The 14,527-nt window shown below is 58.4% G+C and overlaps 1 protein-coding gene across 1 annotated transcript; it reads left to right on the top strand.

Moving 5' to 3' along the window:
• The first annotated feature begins 3,572 nt into the window (after window positions 1-3,572).
• Window positions 3,573-12,929, top strand: LINGO1 (leucine rich repeat and Ig domain containing 1). The gene is made up of 2 exons (XM_026038639.1): window positions 3,573-3,618; window positions 10,696-12,929. Exons 1-2 carry the CDS (start codon window positions 3,613-3,615, stop codon window positions 12,547-12,549), a joined length of 1,860 nt encoding a protein of 619 aa, XP_025894424.1. The 5' UTR covers window positions 3,573-3,612; the 3' UTR covers window positions 12,550-12,929.
• The last annotated feature ends 1,598 nt before the right edge of the window (window positions 12,930-14,527 follow it).

Raw genomic sequence — 14,527 nt, 5'->3', positions numbered from 1 at the left:
AGGGTTGTCACCCAGGCAGCTCTCCGGACCAGGCGGTCGAGGGAATTTTGGTACGTTGCCTCGTCCTGCTCCAAATCAATCAGCTAGCCAGGACAAGGAGCAGTACAAGACAGTACAGAGAGAAACCATTATGATAATACTTGATAACGATCCTCAATTTCACTGAGGAGCAGCCGCACGTTGCAGAATTTGGCCTCCCTCCAGCTGATAATGAGAAGCCGCTGGACTGAGTCAGCCTGCGAGGAGGCATCGTGCGCAGCCAGATGGCCACGGGGATGGGCTGCAAGAATATCCCGCGCTGCCCCGTCCTCCCCCCCACGCAGCCTCAAATGCCGCCACCTCCAAGGAAGGCGCTGCACRCAGCCCAACAGACACGAGCACCCGTCGCGCAAGGCACCAGCTTCACTTGCAGTCATGTGGGAGCAGCCTAGGGCTTGTGGCAGCCTCCGGTTAACACTGGAGATACTGGGAGCCAGTTGCTGCTGATCCCATGGAAGCCACCGTGTCGCCTTCCCCGTGGAGACCCGCAATGGGAGCAGGGCAGCCCCCTCGCCGGCCGTGCAAGGCAGCAGATCCCAGCGCTGGCAGCACTCCAAGGTGTGGTGCAGCTTATCACACGTATTTTTTTTCCAGCTCAGCTTGTTACAACAAAAGTGTGAAAATCTAAAAGAAAAGGAACTCTAATAATAATGGATGTAATTAAAATCTATCGCCCTCCTGCCAGCTCAGCCCTTTCGAAACCTGCTCGGGGAGTCCTGGGCATGTACACCAAGCACAAGAGYGGTTCTGCTGACGGGGGTGCGGAGCATCCAAGCACTCCTGAGCTCACGGTGCCGAAGGGCCAGCCCCATCGCCCTGGAGGATCTCTGATGCCGCACGCGGGTGCCGGAGCTCAAAGCGTGGATAAATCCCTGCCTCCTGCCAGCAGAAGGGAACCATCTGCCACAGCCCGGTATCATCTGAGCATGGCGGTGGCAAAGAACTTGAGCATCTGTTGGAGGGATGAGCCCCCACAGATGGACACCCAAATGTTCTCAGCGATCTTTTGAAGAGGAAGATGTTCAGTGCAGGTTGAGAGCAGAGCCCTCCTCTCCCTTGCAGCCCGGGACTGTTAGGATGTGATAGTTGTGCTTAGAGGGACGGGGGTGACTCCATGCTACAAGAAGGTGGTTGATCCAGGTGATCTGGGGAAGCCTTTGTGGCTCCCCAGAACAGCAAGAGTCAGTCTCCATATCATGAAAGAGGTCAGTAGAGGTGATGACAGAGGGGAAAAAAAAATCCATGTCCATCTTCCCCAGGCAGGACAAGAGAGGGACTGACACATGCCTGGCTACTTCTGGCCATTTCCAGCTCTGCCACCCCTGCTAGAGCATCCTGGGGACCTCTATGAAGCTGAACATTTTAACCTAAATAGTTAAAATGCCTCTTGTCATAGCCATATCCATCTCCCAGTACAAGTGGGAAAGGAGGATGGCAACCAGTCCTGTGCAGAAGATCCCCTGCCTGTGAGTTTGATCCTCAGCAAGAGCTGGCATCAAACCTGACAGGTCCCAGTAGAGCTGGAGCTCTCTCTGGCTCCAGGTAGGGGTGAGTTGTGCTGCTCCAAGCCAATGTCCATGGAAAACCACCTTGGCTTTCCTCCCAAGAGAATTGTGTTGCTCATTTGCATCAGTCTCCTGGAATCGCCGCTGCACCCAGGGTTACTTGACAGCAACATGTTGGGAACAAGAATGCAATAAGGGGCAACAGCCAGAGATATGTTCRTGGGCAGAATAAGGACAGAGCCTGTCCCCAGTATTAACCAGCCATGGAGACACACCACCAAGGGGGCCCTCGCTCCTCTGCGCTGTGCTGGGTTCCTCTGGCTCCTTCAGCTTGCCGCTTTGTCTGCTTTGTGAAGTGCTATAAACACGGCTGGCAWCGCTGAAACAGCGCCGGTGATGAGAGGCATCGATCGGTGTGGAGGAGAGGGCTGAGCGCTGCACCGAGCGGCCCCACGGACCCGCTGCGGAGCTCGCGCCCCACACATCCCAGCGCGGGGCTGCTCCGTGCGGGCCAGAGCCGGAGCCGGAGCTGGGTCAGGGCCGGAGGGTGGAACAGGCAGCGGGCGGCCGCCCTTAGCGGGGTCGTTCAGAGCTCAGCTGCAGGCTCGTGCTGATGCCCTTTGTTTATTCCTGCTTGCTCAGGAGCTCGCGAGTGCCCACAAGGAGGAAAATTGCCTCCTCTGCCGGCGGCGAGAGGCAAGCGGCTCCGGCTCCGGCTGTGCTGGGATCGGCGCCTGGCCCCAGAGCTCGGGACCCCCTGCCCGGCCCAGGACACGTCCCCTACTCTGCTTTGGCAGGAAATGTGTCCTGAGCAGGTTTGCTGCATGGGAATCCCCACCCTTGGGTTGGTTTAGTGGCTGCTGGATGAAGGCCAAACCATCGCCTTCATCTCAAACGCTCCCAGAGGCTGAAAGCGCCGTCCAAGGGAAGGCCCGTGGGACTCAGCGCGGGGCCTTCTGGAGCGGCTGGGGCTCCGCGCGTGCCGGCGCAGAGCCGTGTGCCGCTGGCTCCGAGTGCGCGGCTTCCGTCCCGCCTTGGCCCCTGGCCCATTCGYGGAATGGGGGCGGCTGGGAGGAAGCGGAGAGAGTGGGAAGGATCCCAGAGGGACCCCCCAGGGAGGAAGCAGGAGCAGAAAGTGCCCATTAGATACAGAGTCTGTGTCCATTACTGCCCGGGCTCCAAAGGAGGARCCGGCACCGGGTGAAGCTGCTAATGCTGCTCGATAGATCAGGATGCATTTATGAGGAGGGGAGTGGAGGGGGCAGAGTGCAGGAAGTCGGGCACTTAGTCCTGAATGAGGTGCCACCAGCTCGGCGTGCGCTGAGCCTGTGAGATGAGCTCTCCATCCATCCCCGCTGCCTCCCGTCGCTGGGGCAGGAGGGGGGATAGAGCCGCCGCAGACCCCCGTGAGGGCTCCGTGGTGGCCCGGGACAGCGGCTGCGGRGCTGTCACCTGGTCTGTCGGGCTGTCGCTTGGTGTGCGGGGCTGTCGCCGGCTTTCCCGGTGTCACAGCACCCTCGTCCGCGCAGGGGCGACAGTGGCGCCGCTGCCGGGCTCGTTTGTCGTCCAAGCCCCGCGGGGTCGGGCGAGCGCCGGCCCCGGCACTCGCAGCGCCTCGGGCCGCCYCCACGTCCCTCCCTGGTCCCCCTCGCTCCGCACTGGGCTCCGCCGCGGCGGGAGGAGGGACCGGCCGCTGCCCGCGCCGCCCCGCGCCGCCCGCGGCTCCTCCCGCAGCGGGGGCGGCCGCCACTTGCAGCCGCAGCGCAGCCGAGCAGCGCCGGCCGAATGGGACCGGGCTGAACCGGGCCGGGCCGAACCGGTGCCATGCGGCCGCCGCCCGCCCGCAGCGCCGCCCGCCGCCTGCCCGCCGCGCCCGGGAGGCAGCCGGGCGCCCGCCGCGCCGCGCCGCCCTAGGGCGGCCCGGAGCCGGAGCCGGAGCCCGAGCTGCCGCTCGGAGCCGGCGCTGCGGGGAGGGGGAGCTGCGCTACTGCAGGTGCAGATTTGGGCGGAGGGCGGGGGCCGCGGGAGATGCCGTTTCTGCGCGGAGGCGACCGCCGGCCACAATGAGATGCAGGTGAGCGGAGAGGGGACAGGGACCGCGGGCACCGCGGCTGGCAGGACGGGCGCTGCCGGCGGCGACGCCGCTGCGTGTCGCCAGCGAGAACCGGCACTGGATCTGCCGCGCCAGGCTGGCTCCGACCCGGTACTGGGCAGCGCTTGGATGAGTCCGATCAGGACCCAGGAGCCCCGGGTTGGGTCCGATCCGGTGCCTGGGAGCCGCGCCTGGGTCCGATCCGGCGCCTGCCCCTACACCGATGCCCGTAGCCTTGGCTTGGACCCGACCCGGTGCTGGGCATATTAGGCTGGAGCCGACCCAGTGCCTGAGAGCCTCCTGCTGGCCCCGAGCTGGTGCCCAGCAGCGCGGGGTGGGAGCTTTGCGGGCGCCGGGCAGCGTGCGGGTGTGCGGGTATGTGTGTCCGGGTGTGCTGTGCGGGTGTGCGGTGCTGCCTGTGCACCGCGCCCAGCCGGGGCTGCCTCCAGCGGGCCGGTCACTGGGGAGCTGAACTGGCACCGTGGGGCTGGGCGGCAAAGGAGGGAAGGGAAGAGGCGATAGGGGCGGCAGGGGCAGCTGCTGCTCAGTACCAGAGCATGGGGTGGTAGYGGGGCGGCAGGAGGGGGGACGTGTGTCCCAGGTCCCTCCATCCCCACAGCTCTGCCTTGGCCGGCACCTCTCTGCCCTTGCACAGGAGCCCTCGGTGCCTTGCCCAGGCACAGGGCTCGGCGATGCAAGCGCAGAGCTGCATCTTAATGGGGGAGCCCTCCCCCTCCTCCTCACACAGCAAAGCCTGGACCAGATTCCACATTCAGGTGGGGTTTGGCCGGGCGGCGCTGCCTGGCTGGATTAGCTGAGGAGCGGCAGGATGAGCCGACCTGGGTGCTGGCAGTGCCAACAAGGGCTCCCTGAGGAGGAGGGCTCAACCCTCCTTTTCCACTTGCACCACTCCGAGGGTCAAGCAGCATCAGTGACAGAGCAGTGAGGAGTCAGGAGCCATGGGGGTCCTTTGTGTGTCGGCATGGGGGATTCGTCCCTCCCTCCCCGCACCCCTGCGCTGCAGGTAGGTGGGTTGGGGGATGTATCGGAGCATGGGACGGCCTTCAGTGCAYGGGTGCACACGCACGTTCGTCCCCCGCGCCACCGGCACTGCCTTGTGCAATGCCACTGGCACAGGGACAAGTGTGCGTGTGGGTGGGATGTGCCCAGCTGGGATGTGCCCATCCACAGGACCCAAGTTTGCACAGAGTGGGGGCTTTTCCTGAGCCTTTTTGTGGCAGATGAGTGGCAGGATTAATTACCAAACTACTGGTTATACTTTTGCAATACAGTAACGTGCTGCAGCTATTCTGCACCTATAACATAATTACTCTGCGATACCTCTAATTACCACTGTTTCCTATCACTAGAAGGGTAGCAGCCTGACTGAATGACTTATTATTCCTCTGGTTCCCTCCTTAATACATTCACTGTAATGCTGAAGTTTGTGCTGCTTGATGTATCTAACAGGTATATTAAAAAAAAATCCTGGAACTTGAGGTTTAATTTCAGGGACTGATAAATCACTGTATAATAACGCCACAATTATACTGTAATTATAGTGTAATTACAGCCACTGAGTGATAAAGCACAAGTGAGCTCATGGGGTGGAGTGGTGCCCCCCGCCGGGTGCTGCTTGGGGCCTGTGGAGTCGCCTGGGGACAGGCCTGGCTGGGTTGAGGTGCTGGGTGACACCGCGGTGGGGACAGCGAAGTGGGAGCTGCTGCCCGTGGCATGTCCAGCTCCAGCAGCCCTGCTTGGCTGGTGGCCCCAGGGGATGTCGCTTGGGCACAGGCTGGCGGGTGGAGCACGGTCAGCGTGGGGGTACCTGTTGTTGCAGCCTTGGCTGGTGTACGTGGCTGGACATGGCACGTGCTGACATTGAGCCTGGTGGTCCCAGTCTGGTTGGGAGCTGCAGTGCCTGGATGGTCACTGGTTTGAGTGCTCTGTGTAGGCAAAAAGGTTCAAATGTGACAGGAGCACAATCTGAGAAGGGATGGAGCCAGTGTCACCATTGGGGCCAACCAGCATCCCCCAGGACTTGCTCCCTTCACCACCTGTGGGAAGCGGCCCCYATCCCAGCCTTCCCGGAGGAAGGGGAACCGCTGGGATGCTCCAGGCTCCCACCTCCCACAGCTCGGCCCCGTGGCCGTGGCCCCATAGCCCAGGGCAGCGCATGCCCCTTGTCACGGTCCGGCTGCAGAGAGCGGCTGGGGTGGTCACCCGCGCGGCGGGAGCGCGCGGAGCGGCCGCCTCGTCCCGCCYGGAGACACAATGGGAAGCAGCCAGAGCCCCGTCAGGTAGCGGGGCTGGGAGGAGAGGGGAGGTCTTGGTTCGAATCAGACAACATGGGAAAAACAGCGGGAGGGATGCAGCCCAGGCCTCAGGTTTACTCCCAGGCAGCATTTTCTCCTCACTCCGCCTGGGGCAGGAAAAATAGGAGCTTCCTATTTTTTTCCACTGCTAGTGGCAGGAAGCATCCAGGAGCTGGGACCTGCAGATCCCCCGCACAGGAGGGGAGGTGTCCCCAAAGCCCCCCGTGTCTCTGTCACCCCCCAGATGCTGCCCCTTGCACCAGGGGCATCTCCTGCAGACCAAGGTGCCCCGTGTCCCTCGTGCCCAAGCCGTTAACGCAAACCATTCAATATCCCCCGTTCTCGGTTTAATTTGGCCAGCAGCACCTTACCCGTTTGCTTGGTGATGGGGACTCCTCCCAGGAGGGGCAGCACAGACGTTTTGTGGTGCTCTGGTCCTTCTGCTTGTTGTTTCCTGCGCGAGCGGAGCGGGCAGCGGGTCCCTCGGGCAGCGGTGCCGGCGCGACYGGAGCGCGGGCGGCTCGGCCTCCTCTGCGCCGACATCGCCGGCGGGCGCCGGGCAGGCTCGGCCGGCCTCAGCGCAGTTTGGTTTCATCTATTTTTTTGTTGTTGAATGAAACAATAACAACAAATGCAGGCCCCGAAGACAAGCCATAAATAATGCAAAAATCAAACAAGCGAGAAAGGGGGTGAAGAAGAAAGGATGTCGCATGTAAAAGCGGCACACAGGGAGCCGGGCTGGGAAGAGGGATCGCTCTCACCACGCTCGCTATTGCTCACGCTTTCTCCTGCTCCTTTTTCTCCCTGCTCCTCTCTTCCCGCACACTCCTGCGGCAGTGTTTTTGTTATTACGTGAGCTAAACCTAATAATATCGGGCAGAGAGCGAGCGATGTGGCTGGCGGGGAAGCCCAGCAAGGAGACGGATGGCGAGGGCTTCCATGGCTCTGGGTGCAGTGGTGCTAGCACGGCCAGGATGATCCCGATCCCACAATGATCCATGGGTGGCTCTGAGCACTGGCTGGCCCTTGTGCCCACAAGGATGCYTATTTTAGGGAGCGGTATAAAAATACCTGGGCTGGTCTTCATGGAGTAAATGAGCAGGTTTCCCTGGAGTCAGACGAGCTGCTGACTTCCCTGTCTCCATTTGTCTCCGAAGTCCCACACCATTATCCTGGAAGTGGGTRTGCAGGGAGGGTGCTATACCCTGCACACCAGGATACCCAGGATAAGTCCTGGTGCTTTTCCTGTGCCAACACCTGGGTATTGCYGGGAGCATGTGTGAGGCTGCAGGGATTGGCCTTAAATCCGGGAAAGGTGCTCGTGCTCCGAGGGATGCAGCAGCAACAGCAGCGCTTTGGTGGCAGTGGGTGGCTTTGCTGGTGGATTCCGCAGGACTTGGATAGTGGGTTAAGCCACCCAAGTCGCGCGGGGCATCGGCATCGCGGGCTGCTCCCCGGGACCAGAGCGAGCGTGGACGCTGCACGGGGAGTCCCACCAGCCGCCGGCACCAGGAGCGGAGCCGCTGGCAGCCACACGTGGGACATGCCTTTGCAATGTCATCTTGACCCTGGCAGCCCTCCCAGAAGACACTCTGCTGACAGACCTTTCCTTCGCCTCCTCGAAATGTTTCCAACAGACCGTAGGGAAGGCTGAGCTTTTTTCCATCCTCCATGCACAGCTGCAGGCCAGGGAGAGAAATATTTGGCRAGCCCCTCGTGCTGGTCTGCTCATGCACCCTCACGTGCCACTAAAATGSCCGGGTGACCCGGGCCTGGGAGTCCCAGGGAGGAGATGTGCCAGAGGACAGAGGAGAAACCCCACCTTGACTATCTGGTCCATGTCCTTCCCAGTCATACCAGGATGTCCCGCTGGCTTTGTCTGGGATGCCTTAAGTGATGCAGCCTCCATTGCAACCCTTGGGAGATGGTTCCTTCTGCTCTCTGCCTTTGCAAGCACAAGAACATCCTGCCTCTTCTCACCTGGAGAACATGGCACCCACAAACAGCAGTGGCTGGGGAGCAGGGGCACGACAGCAGTCCGCACCCTACAGCTCCCATTCCTCCCTCACGCCCTCAGGGCTTTGCCCCTGAGCCCCCGCAGTTGCCTGTGCAAAGACTTCTTGGTCGCGTGTCAGGATGTTTGCTTTGCTGATGGGTCACGGAAGCACGCACGGCCCGGAGGAGAGCCCAAAGCCCTTAGACCCGCAGGAGGGCGATGTGCATCTCGGCACGTCCCAGCACTCTTCTGCAGCCACGGAGCGACTGCCGTGGTGGATCGCGTGGCCACACACCTATTCCAGGCTCCCGCCTCGCCGCCGCGGCAAGCGGATAGTGCCGCAGCGAAACCTTCCCATCGGAGAACTGCACGAGGGGCAGCCCGGGATCCCCAGCCACACTGGCTGCCACGCGCTCCTCAAGGAGCCCTCCTGAGTTGCAAACCATTTTCTCCAGCCTCCTCTACCCACCTTGTGATGCTTTTGGGGAGTTTCAAGCCATGGAGATCCTATGGTGGATGGTGGATTCCCATGAGCTGCCCAGAGGCTTCTATGGGTCCAGGGCAAGTGCTGCCCAAACTGAAGTGCCCCGGGGGACAGAGCTGCAGGAAGCAAGGCAGCTTGGTGTCCTAACCCCAGGTGCCCAAGCAGCTCACGGTGGCATCCTGCATTGGGCCTCCTTTCCTCCTGCGCAGAGCAGCACGGTGTGGGAAGAGCACCGTGGAGTGTTGGGAATCAGCAGCAAGACCTGAGGGACAGAAGACGAGATGAGAGGCAAGAAGAACCTCTGGGAAGAGGCTTCCTCCGCTACGTGCTTGGCCCCTCGTGCCCAGCGTCCCCCAGGGAGCTCTTGCCGGCTCTGGGATTGCGTGGGAGAGGAGGAGGAGCAGGTCGCGTAGACAAAGAGGCAGAGCCAGAAGCGCACGCGGCCGCGGAGGGAGTGATGGAGCGCGGAGGAAATGGGCACGAACGTGTCTGGCAAATTAAAGCTCCTGCCTTTGTTTTGCTGCTTTGCAGAGAGCTCCAGGAACACTTAGTGCAGAGCCCGGGGTCTGGGTAAGCAACTCCGTTAGCAGCAGGAAAGGTTGTTAAATATTTATTTGTAAACCTGGAGTCTTTATCTCTAAAAYGTAGTCAAGTTCAATAAAATCTGATTTAGCCCCAGCAGCTCGGAGGAGACACGAGCACTGGCTCCGCGCACCGTGCCACCGAAAACCAGGGCCGGCAGCGAGCCTGGGGACCTGCACACACTGCGGGGGTCCGACCGGTTCCSCCTAAGTCCCCCCTTGCCATAGAGGCTCTCCGGAGCATCTGGCTCAAGGGCACCCTCTGCCTGTGCTGTAATTTATGGGCGGCAGGTGCCCGAGGCTGCTCGGATGTCACCTGCCCCCCAGGGTGCCCCCATGTCCCTGGCAGGGACAAGCTCGTGACCTGCTCAAACCTGGCGGCTTCTCCAGCAGAGGAAGGAGCAACACCAGCAGCTGGCGGCCGAGATGCTCTGCTGGCACGAGGGAGACCCGGGCAGGCTGGGGACACGTGCAGGAGTTGCTGCAACTGGGCTCGGATGGAGATTTGAGCCCTTTTGAGGTGGTGCCTCTTAAGACCCGGCGYGCTTGGAGGCAGAGTGGCTCTGTCCGAGGTGTCCCGAGGTAAACGGGAAAGGGGAGCGATTTAAAGCTCATCTCAGCCCTGAATTTCTTCCGCTTATTCATTGTCTTTCTCACAAAGCTCTTATGTGATTCTGGCTATTAAGATTACGGATGTTTTTGTCGGGGATTGTATTTATCACGGATTTAAATTTAGCTGAGAACTAATAACATGTGAGGCGTGTCTAGACTTTAATGCTACGCGAGGGGGCTCGCCTGGGCTTCAGCGACGTGCAGGTTTTTGTGTGACTCATTTATCGTCTGTTTGCTGCTCACCTACCMTCGAAGCCATTGCGTCGCTCGCGGGTTCAGCCACCCTTCTCACGGCTGCTCCATCGCAATGCAAGAGCTCGGGCAGGACCAGTCCAGGGCACAGTTGCTGAGCTGGTGATGGTGGCTGTTTTTATGTCTGGTACCTCTTCTTTCATCCTTGTGAAGTAAATTTTTTTTTTTTTTTTTTTTTTTTTTTTTTTAAACAAAGACTTGGGCCACATAGGTACCTGAAATGGTGAACGTAAACAGAAGCAATGAAAGCAATACACAAAATTTGTACCGGACACATAAATAGCRCCAGGGCAGGGGAAGCAATGCGCAGGATGTATAATGATGGATATAAACTGAGCCAATGAAAATAATGTATTGGATATATTCAGCAATAGCCATAAATAGCATTAGTGGAAGCAGAGCAGAGCATAYGCATTACAATAGATATAAACACAGTCCGGAGCAGCTATACATCCAATATGCAATATTAATATGATCTGATCCCTTGTAACAGCACAGAGAACGAATGCAACAGAAGCAGCGGGGGGGGAGTGTTTGCAACCACTTGCCACTTATTTATTGTCTAGGGGCACCAGCCGCCACGGTCCTGGTCTCGCGGTCGGCTCCTCTGCATTTGCAAAGAGCTTTTATAGGCAGGCTTCATCTATAGGGAACAGAGTCAATCCTAGATGAACGGGATGCAGGTGGACATGTTCAGCTCTTCCTTTTTCCTTTCGGGATCAGCAGCTCGGGGCAGAGTGCCTCGCGCCACGGTTGTGCTGGCCRGTCGCTCACGTGCACCTTTGCTTTCTCTCCCGTCCCGTGCCATGTTACCTGCAGGTGAGAGATAGGATGATAGCGGGGGAGGCGAGCATGCGCAGCCCAATCCTGGCCTGCTGGCAGCCAATTCTCCTCCTGATGCTGGGATCCATCCTGTCTGGCTCCGCCACGGGCTGCCCGCCGCGCTGCGAGTGCTCCGCCCAGGAGCGCTCCGTGCTGTGCCATCGGAAGCGGTTCATGGTCGTCCCGGAGGGCGTCCCCACCGAGACCAGGCTGCTGGACTTGGGCAAGAACCGCATCAAGACGCTCAACCAGGATGAATTTGCCAACTACCCTCACCTGGAGGAGCTGGAGCTAAATGAGAAYATTATCAGTGCCATTGAACCTGGGGCTTTCAACAACCTCTTCAACCTCAGGACACTGGGGCTCAGGAGTAACAGACTCAAGCTGATCCCTTTGGGGGTGTTTACCGGACTCAGCAACCTTACCAAGCTAGACATTAGTGAGAACAAAATTGTGATCCTCCTAGATTACATGTTCCAGGACTTGTACAACCTGAAGTCTCTGGAGGTTGGGGATAACGACCTTGTCTACATCTCCCACCGGGCCTTCAGCGGCCTCAACAGCCTGGAGCAGCTGACCCTTGAGAAATGCAACCTGACCTCCATCCCCACGGAGGCTCTGTCCCACCTGCACGGCTTGATCGTGCTGCGGCTGCGCCACCTGAACATCAACGCCATCCGGGATTACTCATTCAAGAGGTTATACAGGCTCAAGGTCCTTGAGATCTCACACTGGCCCTACCTGGATACCATGACATCCAACTGCCTCTATGGGCTGAACCTGACCTCCTTGTCCATCACCCACTGCAACCTGACGTCCATCCCATACGTGTCGGTGAGGCACTTGGTTTACCTCCGTTTCCTGAACCTCTCCTACAACCCCATCGTCACCATCGAGGGCTCCATGCTCCACGACCTGCTCAGGCTGCAGGAGATTCAGCTGGTGGGAGGTCAGCTAACCATGGTGGAGCCCTTTGCCTTCCGTGGCCTCAATTACCTGCGCATCCTGAACGTGTCGGGGAATTTGCTGACCACCCTGGAGGAGTCAGCCTTCCACTCGGTGGGGAACCTAGAGACGCTCATCCTCGACAACAACCCCTTAGCCTGCGACTGCCGGCTGCTCTGGGTTTTCCGGCGGCGATGGAGGCTGAACTTCAACAAGCAGCAGCCCACCTGCTCCACCCCCGAGTTCGTCCAGGGCAAGGAGTTCAAAGATTTCCCGGATGTCCTCCTGCCCAACTACTTCACCTGCCGCCGCGCACGGATACGGGACCGCAAAGCTCAGCAGATCTTTGTGGACGAAGGCCACACAGTGCACTTCGTGTGCCGGGCAGATGGGGACCCACCTCCCACCATCATGTGGCTCTCTCCCCGCAAGCACCTCATCTCTACCAAAACCAACGGGCGGCTCACTGTCTTCCCTGATGGCACGCTGGAGGTGCGCTACGCCCAGATCCAGGACAACGGCACCTACCTATGCATCGCCAGCAACGCGGGTGGCAACGACACCATGCTGGCCCACCTGCACGTGCGCAGCTACTCCCCAGACTGGCCCCACCAACCCAACAAGACCTTCGCGTTCATCTCCAACCAGCCCAACGAGAGCGATGCCAACAGCACGCGTGCCACCGTGCCTTTCCCCTTTGACATCAAGACTCTCATCATTGCCACCACCATGGGCTTCATTTCCTTCCTGGGTGTCGTGCTCTTCTGTCTGGTGCTCCTCTTCCTATGGAGCCGGGGGAAAGGCAACACCAAGCACAACATTGAAATCGAGTACGTGCCACGCAAGTCTGACGCAGGCATCAGCTCTGCCGATGCACCGCGCAAGTTCAACATGAAAATGATTTAACCAGGCAACAATTTGCAAATAATAATGTCTTTTTTTTAAAAAAAAAAAAAAGGAAAGAACAAATGAACAAATAAAAATAATTTAAAAAACAAACATTGCTACAAACATACCAACCTCTCTCCTTCCACCACACCCTTTGCCCCTACCTAAACCCACTGCACCCGCACCGACACCACCTCTTTCTCCTCCTCCTCTTCTTTATACCAGGAAAACATTCAGCTGACGTCTTCAGGACTCCCATGTTTGTAAGGACTTTGTCTGATGGACTCTAGTGTCAGATATAACTCTAAAAGGGAAAAAAAACAACGGGGGGGGAAAAAAAGAAAAAGAAAGAGAAAAGAAATAAAATCAATAAAAAGTTACGAACTTTCTTCTGTAACTTTGATTTCAATAACTATGGATTTTTATGAAAACTTGAAATAATAAAAAAAAACCCTATTTCCTATAGATAGTTGGAATGCAAAATCTTGACTTCTTGATCTGTCCGGTTCTGTATCCGTGGCTGGTGCTCGGGCTGTCCCCCCGTGATGCTCTCGTGCCCCCACGGYGTTTTCACCTGATGATGCAAAAGGCTCAGAAAAGGCCCCTCGTGCTGTGCAGGGGCCCCGCTCCACAGCGAGAGGTGTYGGATAGCTCGGTCCTGATGCCGGCTTGTGTTCCATAGCCGATTCCCCCAGCACTTTTCTCCCCGGCTGGCTCAGCACCAGCCGGGCTTGCTGGTCTTCTGCCCTCCACAAGGTGGGAAGATGGGAAGCCTCATCCCRGGCAGGTGGTTCCTTCGGCGCAGGCCTGGCGGCAGCAGTGGGGCACGGCCACGTGGCTCCCACATCCCAGGGAATGGGAACCTGCGGCTCCCTGGGTGCCTCCAGGAGGGTTTCTTCTGCCAAAGCGGCCCCAAAGGCTGGGGCTGGCCTGGGAGTCCTCTCCTATGGGCAGCGTCTTCTGCCTGGCRCCTTAAGGACCAGGGATTACAGGTCCTGGGTGACCTGGTACCAGAGAGGCGAGMTATGTCCCCAGATAAATCAGGAAAAAACAAAGAAACCCCCAAACCTCTGATCCCACCACATGAGGACCAGTCGCCAGGTGCCAGAGGATTCCGCCGCTCCGAGGAGCAGGTCCATCGGATCCACAGCAAACCCGGCATGTAGCTGCAAGGGTGCCCGAGCCGTCTCTGCCCCCGAGGACGTGCGGGAAGCTGCCCCAGCCTCCGGCCTCGCTCACCGCGGCGGGAGCGGCGAGATCCACACGCTTCGTTTGCGGCGCAGCCACGGAGGCTGCGGGGATCAAAGTCACTGCAATGAAACGAAAAATGAGAGACAGAGACCTGGAGCGCAGGCAGGAGCGGGAAGGATTCTCATTTCTTCCAGCAACATGCCAATCTAGAAAATCAAGCTGAAACATCTGTGTTTGCTGGGAGGGCAGGATATTTTTTTTGCTGGTTTCAGCTTTGCATTCATCTTGAAACAACATATTTTGCGCTCCTCTCCACGGTGGCTTTCACAGGCTTTGATTTGCTAGCACCTCGTTTCCAGCCATCTTCCCTGTTAGCACATCTTTGAAACCAAAGCATCTTTTTTAAAGCTTTTTGCTTTTGTTTTTTTCCTTTTCAAAGAGCCAAAGCAAAATGATTCCTTCTCCCCACGCTGTCTTTAACCAATCTTTCCAGGGAGCTGGATACTAACCCCAAATAATATGGAACAAAAAGGAGGCCCCAGCTCAGGGCCTTCCTCGGCTGTGGGTAACAGGAGGGCCTGGCCCCACCGTGAGGGACACTAAGAACCTTGGCACTAGGTGCAGAAATCTCCATTTATCCCTTTTTTGTTGCCAGGACTGGCATTAATTCCATCAGCTGCCCCTCAGATGACAGAAAGGCACGGGGTTTTCTCCGTGTTCCCGGACAGCTATTAACACTAGTGATCTGAAAGAGCTTTTTAATTGACTCCAGTTATCCTTTCTAATGCCGTAATTAAAAGAGCTA

This window comes from Nothoprocta perdicaria, unplaced genomic scaffold (genome assembly GCF_003342845.1).
Source record: "Nothoprocta perdicaria isolate Ctin4 unplaced genomic scaffold, notPer1 scaffold_214, whole genome shotgun sequence".
Lineage (NCBI taxonomy): Eukaryota > Metazoa > Chordata > Aves > Tinamiformes > Tinamidae > Nothoprocta > Nothoprocta perdicaria.
The sequence above is the reverse complement of the archived record's forward strand: the minus strand, read 5'-3'. Positions and strand labels throughout refer to the sequence as shown.